Source organism: Somniosus microcephalus, chromosome 7 (genome assembly GCF_052327205.1).
Source record: "Somniosus microcephalus isolate GS21.2 chromosome 7, FLI_Smic_1.0, whole genome shotgun sequence".
NCBI lineage: Eukaryota > Metazoa > Chordata > Chondrichthyes > Squaliformes > Somniosidae > Somniosus > Somniosus microcephalus.
In genome coordinates this window covers 105,959,123-105,975,362 of record NC_140993.1, presented here as the reverse complement: position 1 = coordinate 105,975,362, position 16,240 = coordinate 105,959,123, and the positions used below count along the sequence as shown (strand labels likewise).

The 16,240-nt window shown below is 44.5% G+C and overlaps 1 protein-coding gene across 1 annotated transcript in view; it reads left to right on the top strand.

Moving 5' to 3' along the window:
- Nucleotides 1-16,240, top strand: part of greb1l (GREB1 like retinoic acid receptor coactivator) — a 436,507-nt gene that overhangs the window by 313,066 nt on the left and 107,201 nt on the right. Inside the window, exons 5-8 of the mRNA XM_085992812.1 lie at nucleotides 2,260-2,436; nucleotides 9,173-9,349; nucleotides 12,275-12,427; nucleotides 14,247-14,378. Coding sequence (XP_085848938.1) covers nucleotides 2,260-2,436; nucleotides 9,173-9,349; nucleotides 12,275-12,427; nucleotides 14,247-14,378 — 639 coding nt within the window. The remainder of the gene's footprint in view (nucleotides 1-2,259; nucleotides 2,437-9,172; nucleotides 9,350-12,274; nucleotides 12,428-14,246; nucleotides 14,379-16,240) is intronic.

Sequence of the window (16,240 nt, the reverse complement as noted above, 5' to 3'; positions counted from 1 at the left end):
GATCCTTCATCGTCGCTAGGTCAAAATCCTGGAACTCCCTCCCTAACAGTGCTATGACAGTATCTTCAATTCACGGACTGCAGCGGTTCAAGAAGGTGGCTCACCACCACCTTCTCAAGGGCAATTAGGGATGGGCAATAAATGCTGGCCTTGCCAGCGATGCCCACATCCCATGAATTAATAAAAAATGTGTTAAACTCTTACAAGTTTTTCATTGTAGTGGCTGTGTTTTCAATATTTAATAGGGAACTGTGCAACTTCAATCTTGGAACAGCTCCAAAAGGATTTCTCCACCTTCACTCATTGAATCTAAGCAATAAGTGACTTCAACTTTGTTGGCATCTGTCCAATATTGGGTGTTGCTACTTCATAATAGACAATCAACATAGTACCCTATTTGGGTGATTATGAACAAGACACCGTAGATTATTTTGCTAATACTTGAGTAATCTTTATTGGCATTGATCTATATATCAGTGTAACTGAAGTTTTTGATCTGAGTATTCGGCAGTCTTCATCTGCAATAGGAATCAATTGTCCCAGCTCTATGACAAAGTGGCGCAGTGCTCTAATGTTCCATCTCACTGAGCCATGGGACTGGAAGATGTAAGCTTAAAATTTAAGTTCTCTACACTATGATCTTCCACTCATGGTCATTAGAAAGAGAAGGTAAAATCACAGTTTGTATCCTCCTCCAAGTAGCTGGCTGAAGATAGACTGGGAGCAGGTTGTCTACTAGCTCTCCTTCAGCTGTAATTGGTACATGTGTCTTGGGGGAGTAAATGCAGTGAAATTGGTGTTAATTTTCAAATGGCTTGGGTTTGTAAAAACATAGAAACATAGAAACATAGAAGATAGGAGCAGGGGTAGGCCATTCGGCCCCTCAAGCCTGCTCCGCCATTCAATGAGATCATGGCTGATCATCCAAATTCAGTACCCTGTCCCTGCCTTCTCCCCATATCCCTTGATCCCTTTAGCCTTAAGAAATATATCCAACTCCTTCTTGAATATATTTAATGAACTGGCCTCCACCGCCCTCTGTGGCAGAGAATTCCACAGGTTCACCACTCTCTGGGTGAAGAAATTCCTCCTCATCTCAGTCCTAAATGGCTTACCCCTTATCCTTAGACTATGACCCCTGGTTCTGGACTCCCCGGCCATCATAAACATCCTTCCTGCATCTAGTCTGTCCAGGCCTGACAGAATTTTATAAGTTTCGATGAAATCCCCTCTCAATCTTCTAAACTCCAGTGAGTATAAGCCCAATCGACACAATCTCTCCTCATACGCCATTCCTGCTATCCCAGGTATCAGCCTGGTGAATCTTCGCTGCACTCCTTCCATGGCAAGAACGTCCTTCCTCAGATAAGGAGAAAAATATTTGTCACAACTTGTGCTTCTCTTTTTTCTGAATTGAGCATCCAATTTATATGCTTGAGAAAAGAAAAAATTATTTGCTGCTGGCCCTGATGTAACTGAGCTGAATGTTTGATGTTTGCAGTTTGTGTGCAAATGTCAGCAGAGGCTAGGATTCTGACCTGTGTCACTTTTGAATGAAGACTTGTTATTCACAACATTTGGTTCAGTAAGGTGTTTATTCTTTCACCAAATAAAGGAGGAAGAGTGTAATTGGACAATGTTGGTGCATTATGTAGAAATTACTAAATTGCTGGAGACAGCTGTTATTAATGGGCATTAAAAATGCTTTAGAAAAGTACCAGAGTCCTGGAACTCAGTCAGATGGCATGGTTTGTTTACAGTGGTAAAGTACAATGTTAGTGAAACAACAAAAGTTAATTCCAAAATTGAATTTCACTGCATGCATTCTCAAAACTATTAATAATAAAAAATAAAATGGAGTATAAATTTATCTTGGGTGGTAGCGCAAAGCAGGTGATCCAGCGAATTGGCAGCCCGTTTTACACCCTGCCCGGATTTCTTTTTCGTTGAAGCTAATGGAAAAGAAAATCGAGTGGAGTGCAAAATGGGCTCCTGGTTCGCTATTGCCTGTTCTGTGTTTACATCCAAATGAAATTTATACCCCAATATTTCTGCAAAGTAATTGTGTCTTAAAGCGTCTTACTTGAACCTACATATACAATAACTATAACATTCTATAACTGTTCTAAAGTAAGGTCTGATTTTCATTTGCTAAGCAACCTTTATTTATTTTTATTTTACTGCTGTTATTTTGAAACATTGTTCAAGTCATCACATCTTTTTGCAAAAAAGTAAAATAATGTTCTTGCTTTGATTTAGGTTTCTGCCAGGCTGGCAAAGACCTGCGTCTGGTATCACTCTCCACAGAACAAATTGACATTCCACCAGGCTTTGTGCTGGTAGGAGCCAAGTCTCCAAATCTCCCTGAGCACATTCTGATCTGTGCAGTAGATAAACGATTCCTGCCAGATGACAATGGAAAGAATGCACTTTTAGGTGAGGAGTCTCTTATTTCTGACAGTAAGTTATCGGTTGCATGACAGCACATTTATCAGTAAAACTTTAAGTTTCTTTTCCTTTCTGAACATTCTGCATTTGCATTTGTGTAAACATTCACAAAAGGGATGATGCCACAGTCAATCAGTGTTCAGTGGTTTAAAATTTAGGGCAGAACCTGATTGCACTGGGATTCTGCCCTGTTTAAATGGCCCTTTAAATTCTGATGGGTGGCTTGCCCCACCCCACATTCAAAAGGAACATGTCTGTAGGAGTACCTGGACTTCTGATGATAACCTCACTGATAATGTTTCATTCTTGGCATTTCCCGCAATGCTGACAGCTCTGTGAATGTTAATGATATATATGTCCTCTCTCAGGCTGCCACCAACCTATTTGAGTGCCTTCATGTTGGTAAATAGTAATGGAACTACTTGGATGCTGGTGACCCCTCACTCACAAAGATTGGAAACTTACCACATGTTTAATTACCACACAATACTTGATTGTATTCTTATGTATAGTTACTGAATGATTCTGGATTGTGTGAGTAACATTGTAGCTAGTGAGATTCTTTTTAGATAAAGAAACGATTGCACGTTATAACCTGTCATTAATGGAAAATTATCTTGCAGTGAACATAATGAAATTAGATTTTGTCCGTGTGGTAGTACATCTTGCTGGTGCTCCAATATACTGCTCCATATACCTGAGTTCTTGTGTGGTGATTTCTGGGTTTTGTTTGTTGTGTGAAGGTTGCACACCTCCCCTCTGGGAGAGAATGAAGATCTGTGAGTTAATCGACCTGGGCTGCCCTTGTGAATTCTGGTTCCCTATTACAGAGTGTCATTGGCAGAGGCCTGAAAACTGATTGGCTGGATACGTTTTATGACTTTGGCAGATGGGGAGAAAATACGTAAAAACAATTGGATGGAAGTTAGATGTTAGCCCACTAAATTCATTCCTTTTAGAAGTCATGGAGTTTTTCTTGAAAATAGACGTGGAAATGTAATAAACATACAGATTTGCCACATCTGTAAAAGTGTTAGATTTTAGCATAATTAAATTAACTTGAGTGTTTAAGGGGCAGAAAGTTTTTCCAAAGCATATTTTTTGGGTGGGTGGGAAAAGAGGGACAACGTGGCACTGTTTTCATCTTGGAATCTGATGCTACTGGAGTGATGATGCTGTTCAGCTAGATTTAAGTCATATCATTGTGAGTATCAAACAATTGAAAAAAAATTGCCAGACATTTTTTTTCATGAAGGTGATGTCCCTTTAATTTAGCAAAACCCAGCTTAGATTCCTTACTTTGAGGTTTTTGTTGAAAATGGTCATTTATAAATGATAATTTTTTTTGTTATAAAAGAAAGACTTGCATATAGATAACGCCTTTTATGACCTCAGGACGTCCCAAAGCACTTTACAGCCTATGAAGTACCTTTGAAGTGTAGTTACTGTTGTAACTATACTAATGTTCAACTGAAACACAAACTAATTTTCATTTTTTTGACAGATTGCAGGAAAGACTCCTGCCTTTGTTAGGAAGCTCGCCTTGGGGGGTTTAGGGAGAGACCTAGAGTGCCTGCTACATTGCAAGGTGGGCAGCAGCCTGCAGGGCTGGGGAATTTTTTTTTGAAAAGGTCGCGTCTATTTGCAATACCAGATTTCTGATTGGTCCCCTTGGAGGACAAGACCAGGTTTCTGATTGCATCCCTTGGAGGACAAGACACACCCAGCAGTTTATCTGGAATGTGTAATTAGATCCTGCCTGCCTAAGTAATCAAGTACTTTGCAATGTGTAATTCGAACCATTCATTCTGACTGCCAGGCTCCAGACAGAGCTAACAGAGAACAGACAGGGCTCACCTTCATGGGTTAGGACCTTCTCCTACCGCCCCCACCCACCCCACAAACAAGCTTCTGCACCCCCCCCCCACAAGTTCCAAACCTTCCCTCCACCCCTCCCGAGTTTCTGACCTTTTCTCTCCCCAACAGCAGAATTGTGTTCCACCACAATCTGTAACCTCATGGCCTAGCATATCCCTCACTTTACCATTACCATCAAGCCAGGAAACCAACCCTGGTTCAATAAGGAGTGTAGAAGAGCATGCCAGGAGCAGCACCAGGCATACCTAAAAATGAGGTGCCAACCTGGGGAAGCTGCAACACAGGACTACATGCATGCTAAAAAGCGGAAGCAGCATGCTATAGACAGGGCTAAGCGATCCCACAATCAACGGATCAGATCAAAGCTCTGCAGTCCTGCCACATCCAGTCGTGAATGGTGGTGGACCATTAAACAACTCACGGGAGGAGGAGGCTCCATGAATATCCCCATCCTCAATGATGGTGGAGCCCAGCATATGAGTGCAAAAGACAACGCTGAAGTGCTTGCAACCATCTTCAGCCAGAAGTGCCGAGTGGATGATCCATATTGGCCTACTCCTGAGGTCCCCACCATCACAGTAGCCAGTCTTCAGCCACTTTGATTCACTCCATGTGATATCAAGAAATGGCTGAGCGCACTGGATACAGCTAAGGCTATGGGCCTCAACAACATCCCGGCTATCGTGCTGAAGACTTGTACTCCAGAACTAGCCGTGCTTCTAGCCAAGCTGTTCCAGTACAGCTACAACACTGGCATCTATCCGACAATGTGGAAAACTGCCCAGGTATGTCTTGTCCACAAAAAGCAGGACAAATCCAACCCGGACAATTACCGCCCCATCAGCCTACTCGCAATCATCAGCCAAGTGATGGAAGGTGTCATCGACAGTGCTATCAAGCAGCACTTACTCACCAATAACCTGCTCACTGATGCCCAGTTTGGGCACCATCAAGACCACTCGGCTCCCGACCACATTACAGCCTTGGTCCAAACATGGACAAAGGAGCTGAATTCCAGAGGTGAGGTGAGAGTGACTGCCCTTGACATCAAAGCAGCATTTGACCAAGTGTGGCATCAAGGAGCCCTAGTAAAACTGAAGTCAATGGGAATCAGGGGGAAAACGCTCCACTGGCTGGAGTCATACCTAGCACAAAGGAAGATGGTTGTGGTGGTTGAAGGTCAATCATCACAGCCCCAGGACATCGCTCTAGGAGTTCCTCAGGGCAGTGTCCTCGGCCCAACCATCTTCAGCTGCTTCATCAATGACCTTCCCTCCAACATAAGGTCAGAAAGGAGGATGTTCGCTGATGACTGCACAGTGTTCAGTGCTATTCACAACTCCTCAGATAATGAAGCAGTCCATGCCTGCATGCAACAAGACCTGGATGACGTTCAGGCTTGGGCTGATAAGTGGCAGGTAACATTTGCGCCACAGAAATGCCAGGCAATGACTATCTCCAACAAGCGAGAGTCTAACCACCTCCCCTTGACATTCATCGGCATTACTATCGCCGAATCCCCCACCATCAACATCCTGGGGGGTCACCATTGACCAGAAACTTAACTGGACCAGCCACATAAATACTGTGGCAACAAGAGCAGGTCAGAAGTTAGGTATTCTGCAGCAAGTGTCTCACCTCTTGACTCTCCAAAGCTTTTCCACCATCTTCAAGGCACAAGTAAGGAGTGTGATGGAATAATCTCCACTTGCCTGGATGAGTGCAGCTCCAGCAACAATCAAGCAGCTCGACACCATCCAGGACAAATCAGCCCGCTTGATTGGCACTCCTTCCACCACCTTAAACATTCACTCCCTCCACCACCGGTGTACTGTGGCTGCAGTGTGTACCATCTACAAGATGCACTGCAGCAACTCGCCAAGGCTTCTTCGGCAGCACCTCCCAAACACACGACCACTTCCACCTAGAAGGACAAGGACAGCAGGCGCATGGGAACACCACCCCATCAAGTCACACACCATCCTGACTTAGAAGTATATCACCAATCCTTCATCCTCACTGGGTCAAAATCCTGGAACTCCCTACCTAAAAGCACTGTGGGAGTACCTTCACCACATGGACTGCAGCGGTTCAAGAAGGTGGCTCACCACCACCTTCTCAAGGGCAATTAGGGATGGGCAATAAATGCTGGCCTTGCCAGCGATGCCCACATCCCATAAACGAATAAAAAAAAACAAGTTCCTGACCTTCCCCCCACCCTGAATTCCTGACCTTCCCCTGCCCAAGTTCCTGGAGGTCTCCCACCTTCCGAGTTCCTGACCTTCTCCCCCTGCCCAAGTTCCTGACATTCCCTCCCCCGCCCCATAAATGGGGCATTGTGTGTGGGTCATGGATTGTTAACAGGTTTATTGGGTACGAAGTGAATAGTGACAGTGTCATGACTTCCAGATTTCGTGCAGTCCAGTGATATCACTTGCCATGCACGTACCGAGCTTTCCAAGAAATCATCCAGGTCTAGGGGGATGAGAGGGAGAATGTGGTGCGGGTGTAAAGGGAATGGGGGTGGGGTTGGAAGAATGTGATCCATCTTCCCATCTGGATCACATTCTCGCTCTCACCCCTCACACCCCCCCCGCCACCCCCCCCGAGTTCCTTACTTCCTCTTCCCCCCCTCCTTTCTCTGCATGGAGTCAAGGAAAGTGTGGCCCATGGTGCAGGCCACAACTGTTGCACCGTTGGGCACTGCGCATGTGCGGCTCTGGTATACCGCACGCATGCGCAGAAGGCCGCAAAGGTGTTTGTGCAAATAATCAGAGCGTGTAAAAACTCACAACTTGACGAAGGCACTGTGGCCCTTTAAGTTTTAAATCAATCCTCCAACTCCATAGCAACCCTACACACCAGGAATCAATGGTGTCGCCCAATGTTGCTGTGGTGCAGATGACAGGATATATTTTGTATGACTTATTCCTGCCATTCGTACGGCCCAGAATTTGTTGTAACCGGTCAACGAACGACGCTCGCTATTAGTTAGACTTGCCTTGCCCGTTTAACCTCCATGATATTTTGCGCTGGAAGTTGCTGGAAGTGCAAGACGGAAATGGCACAGCGCCCTCTACAGGGCAGCTGGGACCTGAGTTAACAGGGCCAGCAACTGTGTATCTCCTTAACCAATCAGACTGAAGGATTGTGAAATGAACAGCGCAAGAATTAAGAAGGAAGTGTAAACTAGAAATGGTGAATTCAATGTCAAATCAGGTACAAAGAGAGAAATAAAGAGAGGGAAAGAAAATTGGATTAAGAGAGAAAAAAAGAGACCGAAAGAAAAGGTAAAAAAAACTACAATTAAAATCTAAAGGAATAAGACTCCACACTTATAATAGTAAATTTTCAACGCCAGAGAGGTTGATTGGCAGTCATTAACACTTATCATGTCGTTAAAAGGGTACTTAGACTTAAATGACTTAACTTTCTGTGGCAAGTTTAGTTTATATCTACAGTGCAAGTACAGGAACTTCAAACTACTTAATGCATTTGAATGGGGAGACAGTCAGCGAGATGCCGTTTTCAGGAGGCTAATGGTGGAGCGCCACATCTTGGACAGCAACTTTTCAATTTCCACATTTAACTGCGCATCTGCCCTCACCTGAAGTTGCTGTGGCATTTGCGCATAAATAACAGCGACGCAAATTGCCTCACCGTTATTTTGACAGCTAGTTTTGGGCCTATACCTATATCTTTTCAATACATCCGCCCATATAAGGACGGCCATATTCTACGTCCCATGTCATTTCACGTGAAAATCCTGGAAATAACAGGGCCCGCAGGGAATAGCTCCCCACCCAGTTTTTCCACCCAGGCAGACTCTAGTTACGCTGTTCTAGTTCCTTATTTGGTACAAATCAGTTCGACGTGGGGCTGTGCAGTTACCCAACTAAGCTATTGAGGGAGCTACTTTAAAAAAAATGTAACCAAATGGACAAAACCCCAGCTGTACCAATGGCCAGAATTTTAATTTGGAGGAAGGTAGGGAACGGGAGGACTGGAAAGCGGTCGGGAAACCCAGGCAACAGGTTTCCCTCAGGCCCTGCCGAATTTAGCGGCAGGGCCTGATTAGCATTTTGATTCTCTGTTTCCCACCCGCAGTCAGCCAGATGGAGAGGCCACCGAGAGGAGGGAGGGAGGGATTGGACGGGGAGGCGGGGGGTTGGAAGGCCAGAGATCGTCGGCGAGGTCAGGGGCTGGATCAGTGGATTGGAGGTCGGGGGCTGGATCGACGGAGGGGAGGTCGGGAGCTGGATCGTCAGAGCGGGGGTCGGGGGCTGGATCGATGGAGGCGAGGTCAGAGGTTGGAGGGAGGTCAGAGTCTGAGGGGGGAGCAGAAGGCCGTACAGGGGATCAAAGATCAGAGGCCTGGTGGTGGGGGGGTGGTCGGAGGGAGAACGGAAGGGCCAGGGGTTGGGGGGGGGGCAGGTGTGGCAGGAAAGCTGGATCCAGCAGGTATGTGGAAAGGCACTTACCTCGTGGATCCAGCAGTTCTCGCCTTACTTTAGCTGTCGGTTTCCCCGAGGCCTGTGAAACCCGACCAGCCAGAGTTAAATTTAAACTGATGCTTTCAAATGAGGCACAGAGCCCCATTATAATATTTATAAAGTGCCAGATTTAACTTTTTAACCTCCCACCCACCCCAACCCACCCATTTTTTGGGGTTAAAATTCCGCTCTATCTTTACCTGGAATTGGAGGCTTAACGGATTTAATGGGGAAAAATTCTTTTCCACAGAAAAGGCTGAAAGGAAACAAAATTTTTCTTTTTGAAGCTTAGTCATATCCAGATGAATCAGCATTCTCACCATCTGCTTTTGCCTCTGTTGCTATGACTACAGGTTTCTCGGGGAACTGCATAGGCTGTGGGGAGAAAGGATTTCGGTACTTCACCGAGTTTTCCAATCACATCAACTTAAAGCTGACAACACAGCCGAAGAAGCAGAAGCACTTAAAATATTACCTGGTCAAAAACTCTCAAGGTGTTTTCTCAAAAGGACCACTGATTTGCTGGAAAGGTAATTAAACTCAATACAATGCCTCTCGGGTTGGTACATTCCAGTGGCTTAGCCACTTTATCTACAATGATCAACTATTTTCAAATCATTTTTCTAGGTTTATCTTAGTGCCTCTGACCAACTTTTCAATTTTTTCAGCGTGATCCTATATTCATCCCAGTGAGCTGATCAGTAAAAATATAATGGAAAAATAACTCCTTATTTTGCAAATTATTCAACCAATAACATTCATCAAAAAAATAAAAACCATATGTTATAAGCAGGCAGGGGAAGATCTCCTCTCTGTTATATGTAGCAAGATGCAAGTGTGTGTGTATAAAGAATGGGTTTGTGATGTTGCTACAAATAACAAATCTTGCTCACAATGTTGAACTCTAGCCCAAAACATTACTTGAATAGAGTTTACAATGTTTTTTACAAGTGTAAATTTGAAACAGCTATTTGTTCCCAGACAAATTTGTTCACATTTGTATTACCTCTAGTGTAAAGCATCGCCTGGGGGAGTGCAGAGAATAAAATCGAGTGGGGAGGATTACATGCCTGATATGGAGCCTTCTGTTCTTTTAAACTTTTCCTTTGTTAATTTAAACAGAATGGCCTAGAAATTCAGTATAGCCACGTTCGGGGCGCTACAGTCGGGCGGCTGCTAAAGTTTGCGCCCGGCGCAAGTTCGCGCCACCTTCGCCGATATTCAGTCGCATCGCCCCAAGAGGTTGCTACTGCGCTAAAACAAGCGATGCACGACTATCATTAGGCGCTAAGCCGGCGGTCCGGGGCGATACCCCCGAGGGCGGGCGCAGCGCAGGTGCGGCGAGTTGCTGATTGACGGCAGAAACTCTGGCGCCGGTCAGCTCTTAAAGGGGGAGGGTGGACTTGTCTGGCTGCCATGCCCTGCACACTGCAGCCCTGAAGCAAGGCCTGACCAATGCTGGTTCATCAGTTCTACGCCCTGGACCATGGGGAAGCCCGCTATTCTTCCAAATCCCATTGTACGCCCTTGCTGCTTGTCCAGGGTCATGGGGAAGGAGATGTACTGACGTCTCCTTCTGAAAAGGGCATTGTTCACCTGTCGGATGCAGCAATGTACCGCGAACTGGGAGATGTTGGCAATGTCCCCAGTAGCGGATTGGAAGGAGCCGGTGGCATAGAAGTTGAGAGCCACCGTCACCTTCACTGCCACCGACAGAGACGTCCTGCTCCTCAGCTGTGGCTGCAGATCTCTGTGAAGCAGGTGGCAGATCTCAGTGACCACCTCCCTTCTGAATCGCAGCCTCCGAACACACTGCTCCTCAGACATGTTCAGATATGAGAACTGCTGGCGGTATACCCTGGGTGGGTAAGGCCTCCTGTGCCGACACCTGTTGGCCCTTCTCCGTCTGGCCATGACTGGCACTCTCTCACGGCGTCTCTGATCCCTTTGAATGCAATGCAGAAAGCCAACGTTTCCACCCATTGTAGCCCCCATTACAGTATATGTGGCGACTCAAGGCTATGGCACTGAAAGTGAAATCCAAGTGCAAAGCTCTGGCCTGAAGCCAGAAGTACCTGTGCGAGCACTGAGTCAAAGCAGAAAGCTCTCTGCCTTTGTCTCTCACACAGAAGGATTGGCACAAAATGGCTGTCACTTATAATGCAGGAGGAGTCCCCTTTAAATAGCGCACCCCGCAGCGACTGGGAACCGTTCCCCTCTACCAGTCGCTGGGGGCGCCAGGCGCAAAGAAGGGCGGCGCCACTGAAGTTCTGGTTTGGGGCGCACAAAGGGCGTTGCACGATGAAATGACGTCAGGATCTGCGCGCGCAGCTGAGCGCGCGCAAAGACTTTGCGCCGACGCTAAATCTCTAGTGAAGTTGGGGAGAGGCGCAGATCGCGCTGCGCCCGGCCGCTAGCCGCCTAGCGCCCAACATCTCCTCCTCCTAAGGCGCTACCGGCTGGCGCAAGCAACTGAATTTCTAGGCCAATGTGTGTGTGATTGCCTGGTGTTTGCTTCCATGGTGACAGTGTAATATGCTCTTAACCCTAACCTTGTGCTTCTTCTAAGTGATACCTCAGTGACAGTAATATGTGAGGTGGCTGTTTGTGTGTCTGTAAGCCCCTTGGATTGAGCTGGCTCTCATTTCAGTCGCTGAGTCTCAATGTTTTGAATTGTGCAGAGCTTGTCAGTACACTGTACCTTTTAACTATGGAATGAGGGTTTGAATCCAGTTCCAGACAGATGGGTGAAAATGTCTTTTCTTGGATGGCCATAAAGATCCTAAGTGAAATGAGTCTGAGAGGTCAACTATGGCCCCAAAATTCCTGGGTTGGGGAAAACATAATTCCTTTGCAGGGCCAGAAAGTTCTGATGCCTTTGATATATGCCAGGGTTCCACTGTAGAAGTGCCCGGCTTAATTCCCGTTCATGTTCAGGCCACGCTGAACAAGGGCCTGCCCTTCTCGTGGCAGCCACATGCAAACGACCAAGTAAGGTCGGGATGGTGCCACCCATCCTAAATTCCATGACTTCTGTGTTATCGTCGTACAACCTTGAGAATTTACATAACTATTTAAAAGGCACAGTTTGCTAGGACCCATTCATTAAGGCAGAAGCACTTGGATAAAGAGACACTGCTCAACTGAGATTGCTTGTGGAGACTTTTGGCCACAACTTGGGATGCAAATATTATAATTTATTTTTCACTGTTATACTAAGACAGTACAGAGGCCATAGAGGGGTCAAGAGAGGTGGTAGAGAGGTATATATATAGCTATGTATCATCAGCACACATGTGGAAACTGACTCCGCTTCACTATGACAATGTGACCTTGTTTACTGTGAGGCCTTGATATAATTTTAAAACATATATCACATGCATGGCAATGAAATACCAATAGGTCTGACACTGAATTAGAAAAATAAATATTCACTCCCTTTGAAATGTTATTAGAATGCCGGACTCGTCAGTCGCCTAGCAGTTATTCGTCTGCACTACCTTCTGCCAAGCCAGTTGCTGCAGTCGTTGGTTCTACATCGCCTTCTCCAAATATAGACACCGTGTCACCCAGCGGTTTCAGTACTACGGTTGCCAGCTCGCAGACAGGTGGGTTTTTGAGGTTGCTGAGTGCATGGATTCAGAAATAAAATCTGCTGTGCAATGTGATACAGTAGAATACAGTCCATTTGAAATTATTAACACAGTCAAACACTTTACTGCATGGCACTGGTGCTGTTTACCTTGGCAAGATGGACATATCGACATACCAGTATTATTTTGTGATAGATGCACAAATGAGAGCAGTCAGGAATAATTTTTCGTATGAGAAACATTTCCTTTCAAATTCAGTGAAACCTGTATGTTGTTTTGTTAAAGAGGGTAAGACTCCCTCTTTTTGATGGTCTATCCACTACTCCCTTATTCCCAGTTTGCACAAAGGAAACATAGATTGGAAAATTGCAACATTGTTGTTAAGAGCGGCACCCTGCTGGGAGTATGGGCTCAATGAGTTTGCCCAATGTTCTCTTGTTTTCCCTTTCTTTGGTTTTTCCACATCATGCACCATGCTTGAGAAGGCAAGCAAATGAACTGCACCCAGATCCCTGCTGTGCTGCTTTCAAATTGGCCACTAAGAGTTTTGTCAAGAATAACCCTAGCTAAATATTTCTCTAGTTTTCCATACATCCCTGTAGGGAACTGTTTGGCCTCCACTTGACATTTCCTTATAGTAGTGTAGCTGATATTGAAGTCTAGTGTGTAAAAGATCATTGGACTAAGCTTCCTACTGTGGGCTGCAGCGACCCTGCCCTGAAGGCACTGACTTATGTTGGGTTATGGTTCGATAGGTCCCCCCACTGGACACAAACCAAGTGGCCAAACTTAATGAGGGAGCTTTCCCTAGAGATGTTTAGACAAACTATACTTCCCAAATTGCTGCTTTGGCCAAGATCAGCTAAGTCAGCATCAACCAAGGAGGGGTGGGAACTGAGCTTTTTCCAGGTTGGTATGGCTCAGTTCCACAGTTGCCACTGCTTTTAACCACCATACTAATGGTGGAAGTCCCTTTGACGCAGGGGGTTGCTTTATTGTGATCCTTGACACAAGTTTATTGATATTTGATATTTATTGCTTACCGCTATGGAGGGGTGAAGAGAAACATTAATTTAGCATGAGGGAGGGGTGGAGAAAGAGAAATATGTGCATAGCATAAAGTAAAATTGTTTTGTCATGTACATTGCCATTGGTGGTGATGTAAAATGTAGTTGTATGTGTTCTGTGAAAATCTATTTGATTTGATGTGCATATTTACAGAATGAATATTAGTATATTTATTTAAGTGTTCCTTCTGTTGGTAGGTTAGATGTGTGCAACTTGGAGGGAATGGTATTTGGTTAGAAATAGCTGAACATAGTAAAATATACCACATTGTGGTAGAGTATGAGGAATTTCCCAGATTTGTGCATCATTTTATTATTGGTGACTACAACTAATTTTAGTGTGATTCTGTGTTGTATAAAAAAATAGCTTTTATACTTCTCAGCAGACAGCTGAGCAAAGGTTTTTTTTCTCTATAGTTATTTCATCACAAATGCAACTCCATAATGGGTAAAAATGTTCCTAATCATATTAAATCATTTTTCATTGTACTACAGCTGGTAGTGATATTTTATTTCCCTACTTTTGTTCTAATGTAAGTCACTGGAAAACATTTAAGTTTTTTGCTGATCCTCCGATTATGGTGGGCATAGATTCTCATGATAAATTTGGTGTGGCATAAACAGATTAGTGATCAAAATGTTGCCCTATCAAGAAGAGGGTCTGAAGTACTCAACTCTACTGTCCTCTTGGCTTTAGTATAGAATAAAATTCGGCTATAGGATAGAATAAAAGAGTAGTTTAAAATATAATAATTCATACATTGCAGAATCAACATTCAGTCATGGTCCTGCATCTTCTACTGCCAATTACCCTGGATGTCAGGACCTATCCAGGAGTGGAAACACAGCAAAACCTCTGGCTCTATCCGTGCAACACCTTGGGAAACCTCCAATAACAGGTAATGTTTTTGCATTTCTCTCTCTATTTTCCTTTATCTTGTGGATCATTTTTTTAGAACAACTTTCTACCTACAGGGGCAATAAATGCTGGCCTTGCCAGCGACGCCCAGATCCCATAAACGAATAAAAAAAAACCCTACCAGCACTAGTGTTGGGTTGGCCCCTAGGAGGTTTGAGAAAATTACCATGGGTCACTCACTCGCAGAGTTTCAATTCTTCTGGGAATGTATGTAATCTGCAGCTGCTCAGCACTTCCTCAAACTGTCACCCTGACTCATGACTTTGCTGTCTTGGAATTGTGGTCACACAACAACCTTTCTAGTGTTGGTTTTATTGATACTACTACAGTCATTGTTCATCTGAACTTTTCTTTTGTTCCTCTTAAGTTTCTAATATGCTATCCTACTTGTCTTCTTTCTTACCATATTACCACTGCATTGAAATGAAGACATTTATTATCCCCTAGTCTAACTCATTCTTTTCCAGCACCTTAAAATTATGGAACCCCTTACTTCTCGTAGCCTTTCCTTCTTCATACAATCTGCAGGTTTTAAAACGCCAAGCTGGACATCTCTTAATCACTTCCTCTTGATTTACTTCATCTTCTCTTCAACTGTTTTCAGCTATGATGGTACCTTAAACTATGGGTACATTTTATGAGACTGTGTCGCTGGCACAGAACCATGCTCGATGAGAGTGCCCGATTCGTGGTGCTCCTAATTTTCCTGGATTAATTTTGTTTACCATGCTCCCCATAAGCAAAATATACCATAATGGGCCTAGGCCCCTTCACCTGGCTTTCTCAATAAAAAAACTTACCTAAAGGCCTTAGAAAGGGTACAGAGGAGCTTTACCAGGATGTTACCAGAGGTGAGGGACTTCAGTTATGAGGATAGGTTGGAAAAGTTAGGACAGAGGTTAAGAGGTGACCTAATAGAGCTTTTCAAGATGATGAGAGGTTTTGATAGAGTAGATAGGGAAAACTATTCCCTCTGGCAAGTGAGTCAATAGATTTAAAATCATTGGCAAAAGATCTAAAGGGGAGATGAGGAGATTTTCTTTTACTGAGAGAGGTGTCGGGATCTGGAACACTCTACCTGAAAAGGTGGAAGATGATTCCATAAATAATTTTAAAAGGGAGTTGGACAGGTACTTGAGGATGAGGAACTTACAGGGTTACATAAGAATTAGGAGCAGGAGTAGGCCATACGGCCCCTCGAGCCTGCATAAGATCATAGCTGATCTTCGACCTCAACTCCACTTTCCCGTCCAATCTCCATATCCCTTGATTCTCCTAGAGTCCAAAAATCTATCCATCTCAGCCTTGAATATACTCAACAACTTGGTATCCACAGCCCTTTGGGGTAGAGAATTCCAAAGGTGGACAAAGAGCATGGGTGTGGGACTAAGCACAACTGCTCTTTCAAAGAGCCAGCACAGGCATGACGGGCCGAATGGCCTCCTTCTGTGCTGTAAGTTTCTATGATTGTATGATTCTAAATCTCCCAGGGTGTACCCTTCGACTATTCAGAGTGGCATTGGATTTAATTTATAGAATTTTAGCAAAATAAGAATTTACTTTTCATTTCTCAGGAACAAAATTTGATTAGGAGTCAGGTTTGTATGATAACTCTGTTTCATATTCTTCATTTCACTGAAGTTCCTACAACTAGTTTTTTCCTCAGGTAGTACCCATCAAAGCTAGTATGTGAGATCTATTAGGGAGCATGTCCACCAAAAGGCATTGAATTAAATATTGGTGATATCAAAGCAGAACAAAGAATCAATCCCAGTTTCACACTGTCATCATGTCAATGTACCAATGATATAAAAAACTTGTCCAGTAACTCCAGTATGCATT